At 34.7% G+C, this 14,506-nt stretch overlaps 1 protein-coding gene across 2 annotated transcripts in view; it reads left to right on the plus strand.

Moving 5' to 3' along the window:
* Window positions 1-14,506, plus strand: part of LOC110797511 (transportin MOS14) — a 43,201-nt gene that overhangs the window by 1,545 nt on the left and 27,150 nt on the right. For both annotated transcript variants that reach the window (XM_056840292.1, XM_022002626.2), the window contains exons 2-11: window positions 906-1,004; window positions 1,193-1,417; window positions 1,498-1,617; window positions 1,876-1,959; window positions 2,117-2,176; window positions 4,423-4,551; window positions 4,682-4,743; window positions 6,455-6,511; window positions 6,777-6,900; window positions 7,873-8,007. In XM_056840292.1, coding sequence (XP_056696270.1) covers window positions 906-1,004; window positions 1,193-1,417; window positions 1,498-1,617; window positions 1,876-1,959; window positions 2,117-2,176; window positions 4,423-4,551; window positions 4,682-4,743; window positions 6,455-6,511; window positions 6,777-6,900; window positions 7,873-8,007 — 1,095 coding nt within the window. The remainder of the gene's footprint in view (window positions 1-905; window positions 1,005-1,192; window positions 1,418-1,497; window positions 1,618-1,875; window positions 1,960-2,116; window positions 2,177-4,422; window positions 4,552-4,681; window positions 4,744-6,454; window positions 6,512-6,776; window positions 6,901-7,872; window positions 8,008-14,506) is intronic.

Raw genomic sequence — 14,506 nt, forward strand, 5'->3', positions numbered from 1 at the left:
ATCGCCAAGCAATATTCTTTCACGGATTTTTCTGAAGGACCCTTTGCCTTCTACCTTCCTATGTTTGTTTTCTTTTCTTACTAAAATACCTTGACTTGTATTCCAGTGGTTTGAAGGTTATGTGGATACCATGCTCGTCCTTCATTGATCTACCCTGTTAAGTTTCCAAAGTGTGGGATTTCTCGATTATTGGGACTTGACTGACTAGAAGAACGATGGGCTAATATTTTTATTTGCATAAAGTCCGATTTTTTTTGTCTTCACTCTTCACTCTTCCCCTGACTTTATCCTGCAAAACAGGTCAAAAGCCTCTGCGATAGTCTCCACGTATTGTGAAATTTGGTCAATAGTGAGTTTTTATAGGTTTTTTTTTTAATTTCTATTATCTCTATTACATAAGCCAACTCTTGGAGTTTGGTGTCCATCTAAAATATCTAAAACGCCCTTTTTTTTGCACTCTGTTATTTTTTTTCCCGATGTTAACATACTGAAATACAGAACCGGCAGAAGTTATTTTGACCAAAGAAATGTATATGTTCTTCAGAAGTCTTGAAATATAGTATTTTCATAAGATGGACACATTGGAAGCTTCTGATTACTATGATTGATTTGGGTTACTTTGCTGATAATTTATGTGGTTACTGGTCTGTCCTTTATTCTCCAGCTTATTGTTTTGAAAATGTTAAAGTAAATTCCAGTATAGAGTTGGGAATGTTGATAAATCAAATTAACAATTCTTTCTTCCTAGCTTCTGAAATTCTGAATTCCACGTATTTTGAATCTAGAATGTTAAAGTTGGTTCTGCAAAAATTGACAGTGGAAAAAAAGAAGGCCGGAATTTGTGGTGAACTCTAAAGTTTCTGCTGCGTGATAACTCTCTTTTGAATAATAATTTTCTTTGGCAGATACACAATGAGGGTTACTACTTACAGTCAGTAGCAAAGGATGCACTTTTGAATGCTCTTTTGGTGGCTGCTAGAAGATTTAGTTCAGGACCCCCACAGGTTTTTAATCTCTCTAGTTAATTAGTTTGTCTGTCACGGTATTCATAGAAAAGACGAAGTCATGTCGAACAATTTCTGAATGCACCATGTAAATTCTGCTTCTGGATATCGCATATTTGATGTTCATGTGTTTGCTTAGTTTTTTCTTAGCAACCATTTTTCATTGTCTCCACTATCCTTCTTGGCAGCTATTAACGCAGATATGTTTGGCGCTCTCTGCACTTGTACTGCGAGCAGCAGAGTATAGGCAACCTATTGAACAACTTTTTTATAGTCTTCAAAGTTTTCAAACACAGGAAAACGGCAACATTGCTGTTATAGAGATGCTAACTGTTTTGCCGGAAGAAGTAGTTGAGGATCAAAGTACTGATAGTAGCATAAATTTTGCACAGCGGTCTCAGTATACAAGAGAGGTGTCCCCTCAACCAGAACTAGCATATCCTTTGCTTTTGCGTTCTTTTTGTCCTGCCTCTTACGAATTGTTGAAATGCAGCTTCTATCACATACTTCTATGGTTCTTGAGTTCCTGAGGCAGCAATCAGAGAAAAGGTTCGAAGATAACAACCAGATGCATGAAAGGAATAGGAAGATATTGCGGTGCTTACTCAGCTGGGTAAGATCAGTGTCGTAAATTATTTAACGCTCGTTAATGAAACTTGGATTGCTGGACTAAGCTGTTTCATTCATTTCCTATTGTCTGTAGTTAAATTAAATGCCGCTATTAAGCTGGATTTCATAGTCCTGAATTCATGATTCACTACTTTGATGAGTTATGACTAGTTATTCGCACAACGGACAGGATTCAATCTCCATGTATTTTTTTTATTCTTCACTGCTTTTGTCAAATTAAGCTACGTGTTTTCAATTGCAGGTTCGAGCTGGGTGCTTCTCGGAGATTCCTTCTGGCTCATTGCCTTCTCATCCTCTTCTGAATTATGTGTTCAACTCCTTGCAGGTTTGTTAGTCAGCTCCTTAGCTGTCGTGTTCGGTGTCATTTGATTGGCGATTTTTGGCGTGCTCATTATTCTAACAACCTGCCATTTAAGAAAGGGCAGGGGGGAAAGGGGACCTATCGACAAAGGTTTCTACTAATGTCTTGTTTCTTCATTTAGGTTTCATCTTCTTTTGATCTAGCGGTTGAAGTACTTGTTGAGCTTGTTAGTCGCCATGAGGTATTGCTCTTGTAATTATGTCTATTCATATCAGATAGCTGAAAATTGTGTCAGAATTTAACTACATTTTTCATTTTTGAACTGGCTAGTGTAACAAACTTATCAGTCGTAGGCCTTTTCTTGTTGAAATTCTTAAACATAGAAAACAAAATATTTTTCTTGAGAATCCCATAGTATAGATCAGTAGCAGTAGTTTCTTACGTTATTGTTTCAGTGTACAATTTTAACCAAATATATACAGAGCCCCAACACATTCAGGTAGATCGATAGGAGTCTAGTTTGGTACGTTTAAAACTTCCGTAGCACTGTTTGTGGTAGAATATAAATTTTTGATTTGGAATCTGTATCCAGAAGAATTGCACTTTATGAAAAACACTGATGTAGAAAAGAAACATTCACGTGATAACATGATGGTATTATATACAGGGTAATCCTAGCCTAAGGTTAGTAACCGGAAGTAACTTGTTTGTTTGAACTTTTAAAAGTGTCTACTCGATGCTAGCATTGTTAGTTTTCTATAGTAGTTTTATTTATATTTGTAAAGTTCTATTATGTGAAACGAGGGTAGTTTAATTTTATTCAAATTTAATGGGCATTGTGGTTCATATTTGATTCATATTTCCCCCAGTAATGTAATACCTTGTGTTTCGAACATAACTAACGTTCCTTGAAAAAGTAGTATATCCTAGTCAACTTTCGATTGAGCCGATTTTATGGGGAATAAGGTTAACCTATGAGTTGTGCAATAGTGCAATACCTCTGGGTTGCCAATAGCTTTCCCCTTAGAAAAGAGAAATTGTGCTTGCTTGTGAAATTGTTCTAAATCCTCTCTATTCTCTTACATTTTGGGGAGAAACTCATAGAATGACTAGAACTATCATTCGCAAGGATACCAATTTGATTTTTTTTTTGCCCCCCCCCCCCCCCCTTATTTGTTTGCTCTTGTCTCTTCTTTCGATGATATTCTCTGTGAGGAACTAGTCTCCAGTTTTGTAATAATCTCCCTTCCCGCCTGCTTTTCTTTCCTGCAAGCTTGAAATAACTTTTTTCATATAGAGAGAAATGGAGGCTTACGTCAAAATGTTCACACAACTGGCTTCTGCTTCCAACATTCTGCTGTTGACTATGATACTCTTTTTTGTTTTGTGTCTGTTTAATCTTGTTCTTCTGCATCATATGATTCAGAATAAAGCTTCAGTGCTAGTAAAATACTCCTGAAATATTTGTTAAAGGCTGCTAGATATGAATCACGGATTCATCTTGAGGGTCACCGTTAAACGTTCCCGCTGTGGCTTAAAATGGGAATGAAACACATACAAAATACAGTTCTAGTAATTGAAAACTTTTTGGCGGTTTGAAAATGTGCAAAATGTTTGTCTCAGTGATTTCAGGCGGTAGGTGAAATCCGCAGTTCCACACTCCTCTTTTTATCTGTAAAAAACTTTTTATTTCTGTAAAGTAAAACTTACACAATCCTAAACCTGAGCTGACTTGAGTCTCTCGCCTATTTAACATCTCCGGTGCCGGTGGCCATGCGTTTTGTTGCTGTCAAGTCGCCGGCAAACTACTTGTCACCAGCCCACTCTTCGCGGCGGTTCTCCGTGTCGTCAAGTGCATTGCCAGACTAAGGACTTAAACTCTCTGAGTCTCCGGAATTCCGTCCTTTCTTGTTAATTCTCTGTAGTTCTTGTCTAAGAGATTTACCCTTTCTCTCTCGGATGAATTTCACCCTCCCAATTGTTTTTTGTTCTACTATTTTTTCGGTACTTGTTCCTATGTGGTTCATATTTTTGGTGGTTTATCTCTCCCCTGATCCTGTTCGTTTCCATGCTACCTTGGCTGCAACCATAAGCGCACCACAAAATATGGAACTTGGGCAATTTTAACAGAGCATTTTTCAGTAGATTTATATGCTTATGAGTGAAAATAAATAAATTAGATTCATATGCTGGTTCTGCTGTGGATGGTTTTAATTGATAAATTTTTTGGCTTGTTTTTCTTTATGCTATTTCCTGTTGGGGCATTCCAAGGAGCGTCTTTGGTTTCTTACAAGCTTACAGTTTGGTTCTCTAGCTCTTTTGATCTTACTTTGTTACTTTTTCTTTTTTAAGGTCCTTTGGTCCCCCAGAACTATATCTGTTCCATTTATCAAGTTGAAAGAGTCTTTTGTGCTGCTACTAAATTCTTTTTTTCTGTCCAGCAATTATTGGTGATCTTATTATATATTGTCTTACTTGGCTTTGTAGGAGCTACCTCAGGTTTTATTATGTAGAGTTCAGTTTTTAAAGGATGTTCTACTTCTTCCAGCTCTTGGCAGTGGAGATGAAAAAATTGTCAGTGGAATTGCATGCTTGCTGTCAGAAATTGGTCAGGCTGTAAGTTGATAATCTCAGCTAAATATTTAGACTTGTTAAGTTCAAAATTTACCTGTCTTTTATCGTTGCAATATTGTAGTAAATTACTGCTGAGACGAATTTTCTTTCTTCTTACCTTGTTTTCTGCTAGGCACCATCTCTGATTGTAGAAGCAAGTTCCGAAGCTCTGATCTTAGCAGATGCACTTTTGAGGTCTGTTATCATTTATTAACTTGTTTCTGTTGGATTCAAGGGAGGTGATTTTCATCTCGTATTGTGCTTTTTGAAGTTGATGATTGTTCCATCTACGGCTCCACATGCTTGTTTGACTGCACATGTGCATTTATTGCCCATTCTCATTTTGTCTTTCCTATCTCTGTTTGACTGCTGCACATGTGCATTATCCTTAATTAGCAAAATTGACTGCTTGTACCAGAGGAAAAAGAAGTTTTGGCGATCAATGTTAATGTGTTGGAAGATAAGGCTATAATAATAATACTTTGTTTCTCATTCATAGTCCTCCTTTTCATTTACGTACTTCCTCCATATTCTTTTAGGAGTTACATGTTGATCGGCACAAAGATTAAGGAAGGTGAGTTGATTTTCTTATAATAATGATGCAAGTGGGCAATAAAGAAATGTAAGGAGAGAAAGTGGGGTAAATAATGAAAAAGGGAAGTAAACCCATGTAGAATTGTTTGTAATATCAGTGGGACCCATGGGAAAGTGAAAAATAATAAACAATGGGGATCAGGGACCTTAGGTGTAATATTTAATGTAAAAGTTACCAAAAAGGGAAATGTAACTCCTAAAAAATTACTGGTGGAGTATGTTACAAGTTTCAACTTTATTATTCTAATTATCTATTGTTTTTCTAGCATTTACTGCACTGCTTGATTAAAATCTATTCCTAGTGGTTCTTGTCCGTTTTACTTTAATTTCCTCTGTAGGCAACTAGGATAAACACTATGAAGTTTGAGATTGTTGGAGCATAAATATCATGAATAATGAAAAGATGGATGGATTTAATATAACAGGAAATGTTTTATACTTATATGTCTTAGAAGTTGTATTCGCAATAAGTAATTCTGAACTAGTTTCCCAGGCAACGCGTGTGGTAGTTGCAGCGTAGTTTCACGATCATAGTTAGTTACGCGTGTGGTAGTTGCAGCGTAGTTTCACGATCATAGTTAGTTACGCGTGTGGTAGTTGCAGCTTAGTTTCACAATCATAGTTAGTTAAAAACCTTTAAGCAATTGCGATATGGTGATGCATTCAAGATTTAATACCCCGAATAGGAAGAAACTAGAGCATGACATGTCACTTTTCTTGAAGTAGGTTTTATATCACCAACGTAAATTTTTTTGTGTGCTATTGCTGTATGTCAATGAACACATGACCTGTAAGTTTTTCTGTTTTTACTTAGCATGCACTCATTATATAGACCAAGTTGTAGCTCAAAGAATATTGCTCAACTAGAACAGATGTGATGCTCATTATGTAGGATGAAATGAAGAAAGGGAGCTCTGTTACTCTTTTCTTCTATACTCTTCAAGGGATTAAGATTACGGTGAGATGCCAGAGTTTGAAGTCCTTCAAAACATTGAAATTTGTGGATGTTGGAATTGAAAAACTAACGGTGGCTTAAAAGGCTTAAGGGTAATTTGTCAATTCTTAATAGAATAATATTAACTATATTGTATTCATTTATGCAAAGGAGTTAAGATTAATGGCACTTTTAAATTAGTACTAATGTTATTACTATATCTCTTGACCTGAAATTTTTTATGTGACTTTATATACCGGTGAATGACTAGCTGCTATAATACTTTGTATGTGTGTGTATGGAAGATTCCGTTTGCTCAGTCTTGTAGAAGTTCAGTGTTTTCTACTTAGAAATACTAATATCATCATATATTTGCAGGTGTGTGGTATTTTCTAGTGAAGATTGGGATATAGCAGATTCAACATTGCAATTCTGGTATAGTTCTCCCCTGTAGTATTTTTATTAGTATTCCTGTGGAGTTCTAAACTTACCACCCTTGAATTCAGCAAATTTATAAACTCATATGGCTGCATTAAGATTTTGTTTTGTGATTTGATTCCTATGAATGTGTTGTGCATGTGGCTCACATCCGTGACTCCGTGAGTGAAGCAAGAGAGAAATAGATGAAGGGATTTATTTTATCTTTTTTGGGGTCAAATAAGCCCCAACAACTTAGTAACTTCCCTTTTATATATTTCAGGGGAAGCCTTGCTAGCTATATACTAGCTCTCAATGCGGATGAGAGGAAAAGAAGAGCACATATTGAAAAAATGTTTTTCCCTGTGTTCTCAGCCTTACTTGATGCTCTACTGCTGCGCACTCAGGTTTCAATTTTATTCTTAATTTTACATGTTCTATTTGTAAAATCCCATGTAAGTACGGATGACATAAACAACAAAGAAATGGGAAAATGTTTCTTTCTTAATTTAACTCGATGCTCCGCTGCTAGGTGTACTACAATTCTTACTTACTTCCTGGCCTTTTGAACCATTTCTAATTTCTATGGAAAATAGTTGATTTCTTTGCTCAGTTGTCTAAGTTTATAGTCATTGACAGTTCATGGTCAATATTACAATTCTTACTTAGGCTCTATTATGTTCACCTTATTTCCACTTATTTAAGGAAAAATAACTTCAGTTAAGTTTAGATAAGTTCAGGAAAAATAAGGGTTATGCAAGTACAATTTGTAACTAAAATAAAGTTTTGATAAGTTCTAACTTCACATAAGTTTAGTTAAGTTCAGATAAAACAAGTTAAGGAAAAATAAGTGAAAATGAGGTTAATAGAACGCACCCTTTACTTCCTGCCCTTTTGAACCATTTATAATTTTCTATGAAAAGTTAGTTAATTTCTTTGCTCAGATTGAACTATGTCTAAGTTTATGATCATTGGTATTTCATGGTCAGTATTATTATCACTTCTGGTGTGTTGTACCGAGGCTAATGGCTTGTGTGATGAACAAGTTGCAGTTCTCTTTAGCATCGTACAGATTGGATTGTTCTAATCAAATATTTTACTTGTACTTTATTTGACTGAGGCATATGGTTAGTTTTCTGCCTTTGCCTTATGTTTGAGTTGTCTAGGTGCTCATTGTGTAGCTGATTTTTTGGTCTGTACAATGCATCTTTTGACACTTGGTTTCTACTGAGTTTGGTTGGATGATCTCAATGGTACTTGGTAACTTGGTAGTGCTTGTCTACTATATTTTTGCACACTTTGTCGCATGTTCCACCCCTTCTGATATCTGTTGTTTTGGAATTTCCCAACCATAAGTGTTTGTTTATTTATATGCATAGGTTGATGAATCTACTTATGACGGAGATGGAGGAAACAATGAGCTGCCTGATGGTCTTGCAAATTTCCGAATGAGCTTGGCTGAACTTCTGATGGAAATTTGTCACTTTTTAGGACCTTCGACGTACATTCAAAAGGTACTTGAAATCATCTTGGATTTGCGCCTTTATTATGATGCAAAAAAATACGATCATTATGCCTTTTTGCTCTCATTTGTCGGATTCAATTGTTATAGGGAAGTCTTTTCTCTAGTTAGATGCAAAAAAAATACTGTTTCGACGAAATATAATTCCAAAAATGGTGCTAGAACATTAAGAGAATTGTAAATACAAAATGAAGAAACAAGGTCTGTTTTGCATGAAAGAAGCCGTAGCTTAGGTCATTAATGTTATATGCTTGGATTGTTGTAGAAGGTGCAAGGGTCTGGTCAAATCTGATGTGCAAGGATTCACATCAGCCATGCGAGGCTCGCTTTATAAATTTATTTTAAAAAAATTTGAGTGCTATGTGTATCAGCTTGGTTGGTTTTGTGATTTTTATCAGAATATATTGTGGAGGTCTGCAGTTATGGCTATTATTTGGTTGGGTGACTACGTCTATTATAATTTGATAGGAGGTTCTATGCTTTTGTATAGTTTTTTAGCTTGTTTGTGGTTTGTGGTTTGTGGTTGTTGATGTGTTTCTAATTATTTTCTTTCGGTGTTAACTATCCAAAGTTTCATGGTACGAGTAGGGGTAAGGGTAAGGGTAGTAGGATGCGTTTTGGGACTTGGAACATTGGCTATTTGACGAATTAGTAGAGGTTATGAGAAGGAGAATTAACATTTTAAGTTTGCAGGAGACCAAGTGGGTTGGAAACAAGGTAAGAGAAATAGCTCCATGGGGTTATAAGCTTTGGTATTCGGGAAAAACTAGGGGTATGAATGGGGTAGGCATCCTTATCGACCGAGAATATGTTGATGATGTAGTGGACGTGTCTCGAAAGAGTGATCGAATTATGAGTATTAAGCTTGTGATAGGGAATGAAGTTGTAACTATTGTGAGTGCCTATGCACCACAAGCAGGACTAGATGTTTCAACTAGACAAGAATTTTGGTAGGATTTGGAAGAAGTGGTGCAACGTTTCCCTAAAAGTGAGAAACTGATCATTGGTGGGGATCTCAACGGACATGTAGGCTCGAGTCGCGATGGATTTGAAAGCATTCATGGTGGTTTTGGGTATGGGTATCGGAATGAAGCGGGAAATGCTATTTTGGATTTTGCATTGGCATATGACTTGAGTATAATGAACACTTGGTTTGAGAAAAGACACTCTCCCCTAGTAACCTATAGGAGTGGAGGTAATACGAGTCAGATCGACTTCTTTTTAGTAATGATTGCTTTGAAACAATGCTACACCAATTGTAAGGTGATTTCGGGTGAGAGTACATCAACCCTTCATAGACTTGTGGTACTTGATTTTCGAGGTAGAAGTTATATAAGGAGGAGAAAACCACTAGTGGAGCCTAGGATCAAGTAGAGGAAACTTCTAGGAAAGCAACAACTAAAATTCGTGGAAAAGTTGGCAAGTGAAGGTATTTGGGCGTATTTGGGCCGGTGATATGGATTTGGATATAGACTCATTATGGACAAGAATGGAGCACTTCATAAAGGGAGTGGCGAAAGAGGTCTTAGGGCAATCTAAAGGAATCATGCCACCAAGTATTGGTGGAACGAAGTTGTGCAACAAGATATAAAGAGAAAACGAGAATGCTATAAAGAGTTGGGAAAATGTAGAAGTGATGAGAACTACGAGAAGTACAAGGAGGCTAAAAGGGAAGCAAAGAAGGCCGTAAGAGAGGCTATAGCAAAGGTTAATCAGGATCTTTACGCAAGATTGGATACAAAAGAAGGGGAAAATGACATCTATAGACTTGCTCGAATGAGAGATAGAAAGACGCGAGACATCAGGATGATTTAATGTGTGAAAGATGTCGATCAAAAAGTTTTGGTTGGAGATAAGGAAATCAAGGATGGATGGAGAGGGGATCAAGGGCACGATATTGGAGATACAAATATCCCTCGGGATATGGTTAACCTAGACTTTATGCGAAGAATTGAAAAGAGAAGTCGAAATAGCATTAAAAAAGATGGGACGCAAGAGGGCAGTGGGGCCTGATGGTATACCTATCGAAGTCTGGAGATGCTTGGGAGAGAGAAGGGTTGTATGGTTGACAATTCTTTTCAACAAGATTTGGGGAAGTAATAAGATGCCATTAGAGTGGAGGAAAAGTACTATCATCCCCTTGTACAAGAATAATGGTGATGTCCAGAATTGTGCCAACTATCGAGGAATCAAACTAATGAGTCATACTATGAAACTTTGGAAGCGGATTATTTAGCAAAAATTAAGGAGAACCGTGAAGATTTCGGAGAACCGGTTTGGGTTTATGCCTGGGAGATCGACTATGGACGCCATTCATCTTATAAGGCAACTAATAGAGAATTATCGGGATAAGAAAAAAGATTTACATATGGTTTTCATTGATTTGGAGAAGGTGTATGATAAGGTACCAAGGGAAATTCTTTGGTGGGCATTAAGTAGGAAAGGAATTCCGAGGAAGTATATTGATATCATCAAGGACATGTATGAAAGAGTTAGCACGAGTGTGATAACTAGTGTTGGTAAGACAGAATAATTCTCCATTACGATTGGAGTGCGTCAAGGTTCCGCACTTAGCGTTTCTTTTTGCTATAGTCATGGACGAATTGACTTCGTCAATTCAAGATGGTATGCCCTGGTGCATGATGTTTGAAGATGACATTGTGTTGATTGATGAAACAAAAGGAGTGGAAAGTAAGTTGAAGTTATGGAGACAAACTTTGGAATCTCGGGGTTTTAGGTTGAGTAGAAACAAGACGGAATATATGGAGTGTAAGTTTAGTGGAGTCTTAGACAGAGAGACAGGGGCGATTACTTCAATGGGAAAATTTTCCAAGGCTCTGAAATGTTCCGTTATTTAGGATCTATTATCCAAAAGGATGGGGAATTGGATGTCGATGTGGCTCATAGAATCAAGGCTTGTTGGTTGAAGTGGAAAAGTGCCACGGGGTTCCTATGTGATCCAGGCATGCCCCAAAGATTGAAGCGACAATTTTACCGCACGGTCGTTGTTATACGGCATGGAATGCTGGGTAGTGAAATATTATCACGTGCATAAGATGAATGTGGCGGAGATGCGCATGTTACGTTGGATGTGTGGGCATACAAGAAAGGATCGTTTGAGTAATGAGATTATTAGGAAGAAATTTACTTAACTGCTACCCTTTAGTCAAAATTAGAAGTCCCCTTTGAATAAAGAAATAACCAAGATCCCCTCCTACTACAATCAAACGGACTTTGGCCCTGCTACTGTAAGTAAACATTTTACTAATTATAACTAATTATAACTCTTGGTAGACAGGTTAACAACTCTTTGTATTTTCCTATCTCTTAGCTTCAAAATCCAAAACTTTGTCTTTTGATGGTTTTGTTGAGTTAAACCAAACATTAACATGTAAGTTTCAAAAATCTACCCTACTATCCCCGGAATAATAAGTAACACCCTGCTTTGGTGCTTTGGCAGAACCTATTACTTATGATCTAAGGCTTTATAGGTGTTGTATGGAAACTCACTTAAACTCAATATTGTTTTGGGACCTAAGTTTACCAAGTTGGTCAATTAAAAGTTAACACATAAATAATTAACCACATGTAAACTTATAAGCAAGCATTTAAAACAAAATAAATGCTAAAGCTAATAAAAGCAATACTTAAAATGATCTAGTATGACCCCTAAACTTAGGAAACTAATCTTCATGAATCTTTTCTTGAATCTCCATGGATAACCATCCTTGAAACTCCTTGGATCCTCATGCTTGATTACACGATTTGAAGTAATGAATAATTGAAATTTAAAATTACAAAAATACAAACGATATGCATATAGTATTTAATTTACATTCATATTCAACGATTCGCAAATCATATTTTCTATCCTAATTCGGGCCATATTAGTCATAACCATGCAAAATATAATGTCATTCATATTATAATAAACATCCACGCATTTAAAATATCATAATAAAATAAACACAAACATTTTACTTATTAACTATTAATAAGCAAATAACCTTTCCATAACAATTATAAAAACTTAGGGTGCGTTCTGTTCAACTTATTTGACCTGAACTTATCTGAACTTATCTGATCTTATCTGAACTTATCTGAACTTATCTGATCTGAACTTATCTGAACTTATTGGAACTTATTGGGACTTATCTCTGAACTTATTGAAACTTATTGGAACTTCTTGAAACTTATTACTAATAATTAATAATTAATAATTAATAATTAATAATTAATAATTAATAATTAATAATTAATAATTAATAATTAATAATTAATAATTAATAATTAATAATTAATAACAAATAACAAATAATTAATAATTAATAACAAATAATAAATAAATACTTCCTCCATTTTTTTTTAATTGCACCATCTGTGATTTCACGCTTGCCAATGCACTATTTTAACCACTAATATCTCTCATTATACATTTTAAAAAGTTATAAAAATTTGATAATTTGAAAGTATATTTCGAGACGAATCTAACAAGATCCCACATGAATATATTTTTCCTTACATATAAATCACAAAAAATAACTATATAAGAATATGTGAATAGTGCTAAAACCAAGATGGTGCAATTATTAAAAAATGGAGGAAGTAATAAATAATAACAAATAGCAAATAATAATAAATAATAAATAAATAATAAATAATAAATAATAAATAATACATAATAATAAATAAATAATAATAATAAATAAATAATAAATACTAAACAATAAACAATAAATAATAAATAATAAATAATAAATATTAATAAAAAATAATTAATAAATAATAATAAATAATAAACAATAAATAATAAATAATAAATAATAAATAATAAATGACTAATAATTAATAATTAATAATAAATAATAAAAAATTAATAAATTAATAATAAATAATACATGACTAATAAAAAATAATTAATAAAAAATAAAAAATAAAAAATAATAAACAATAAATAATAAATAATAAATAATAATATTAATATTAATAATAAATAATAATATTATTATTAATATTGGAACTTATTGAAAACTTATCTGAACTTATCTGAACTTATCTGAACTTATAGGAACTTATCTGAACTTATCTGAACTTATTGGAACTTATTGGAACTTATCTGAACTTATCTGAACTTATCTGAACTTATTTGAACTTATCTGAACTTATTGAAACTTATTGAAACTTATTGGAACTTATCTGAACTTATCTGAACTTATTGGACCTGAAACTTATTTTTTTAAGGTGAACAGAACGCACCCTTAAGGGTGTGTTCGGTATCATTTCCCTTTTTTAGTTTTTTGTTTTATAAAAACCAAAAATTAGTTTAGATTTGGTTTTCATATTTCTCCAAAACTGATACGGAAAATGGTAAATAAAAACAAAACTACGGGGTATTTGGCGTTAAAATGAAATTGTGGAGTGCTCCATATCTTGTAGTTGTGACCAGGTGGCAGCAACTTTTTTGGCAACAGGTGGCAGCAATTCATCATCTTTATATTCTTGAGCAAAATGTCTCCGGAGCTTCAATTCATACTCCATGAAAGCCCCTTTTATTTCATTACCACTAACCAAGAAGTTTCAATATTCTTATTAAATTCAATGGTTCAATTCAATCCATGAAATCTAGTTTCAAGTAGAAGAAGGACGACTTCAATCTTTAATTCTCTCCTCCACAAAATAAATCAAAAAATCAAAAAATAAGCCCAGAAAATCTGCATTTTCAAAACAACACCAACAATAGTGGATGGAGAACATCTTGCTAACCCCACTTCGTATATGACCAATTAGCCATCAAAATTTGCTCGTTTACTCATTTCTTCGGGTTGTGATTTTCGGCCCAGATTATGGGTCGTTTCTCCCTAGTACCTCGCCGGATAAAGGATGCTGGGAAGCGGTATATATTCCGGTTTAAGACCTTCGTCGCTGTCCCCACTTTGCTGGTCAATTAACATATATTTTTGCTCTTTACCGTCTCCTTCGCCATGCCGGTTGTTGAATGAGTAGACCTTGCCGGACGCCGGTGAATTGTAACCGAGAAAGAGAGGGAGGGAAGATGACACAAAAGCATAGCAGAGAGATGGTCAAAGATGACAAATGAGAGAGATGAGCAGATGGAAGCATATTTACCAAAACCAAAACCAAAATATCAAAACCACTTTAAGTGGTTTCCTTCTTTTCGTTGCAGTTTTGTAAAATGTGAAGAAAAGTTGTTTTCTACAACAGCACAGCCGAACACGTTTATGTTTATTTTTGGTTTAAAAAAACAAAAAACTGAAAACTACAACAATGCCGAACACACCCTAAACAATTTAAATTTAACATTATTTAGGAAACTTTATTATTTTAATTCAATTACTATTTAAATATGGCCAAAATAATCTCATTAATCAAGAATTTGCATTTATTGGAAACTTATGGATTTATGCCCAACATAGAAAATATGATTTTCAATTTTTTTTTTTCCAAATTACTCAAAATTGATTTTGGAAATT

The sequence above is a fragment of the Spinacia oleracea genome, chromosome 3 (genome assembly GCF_020520425.1).
Source record: "Spinacia oleracea cultivar Varoflay chromosome 3, BTI_SOV_V1, whole genome shotgun sequence".
NCBI lineage: Eukaryota > Viridiplantae > Streptophyta > Magnoliopsida > Caryophyllales > Amaranthaceae > Spinacia > Spinacia oleracea.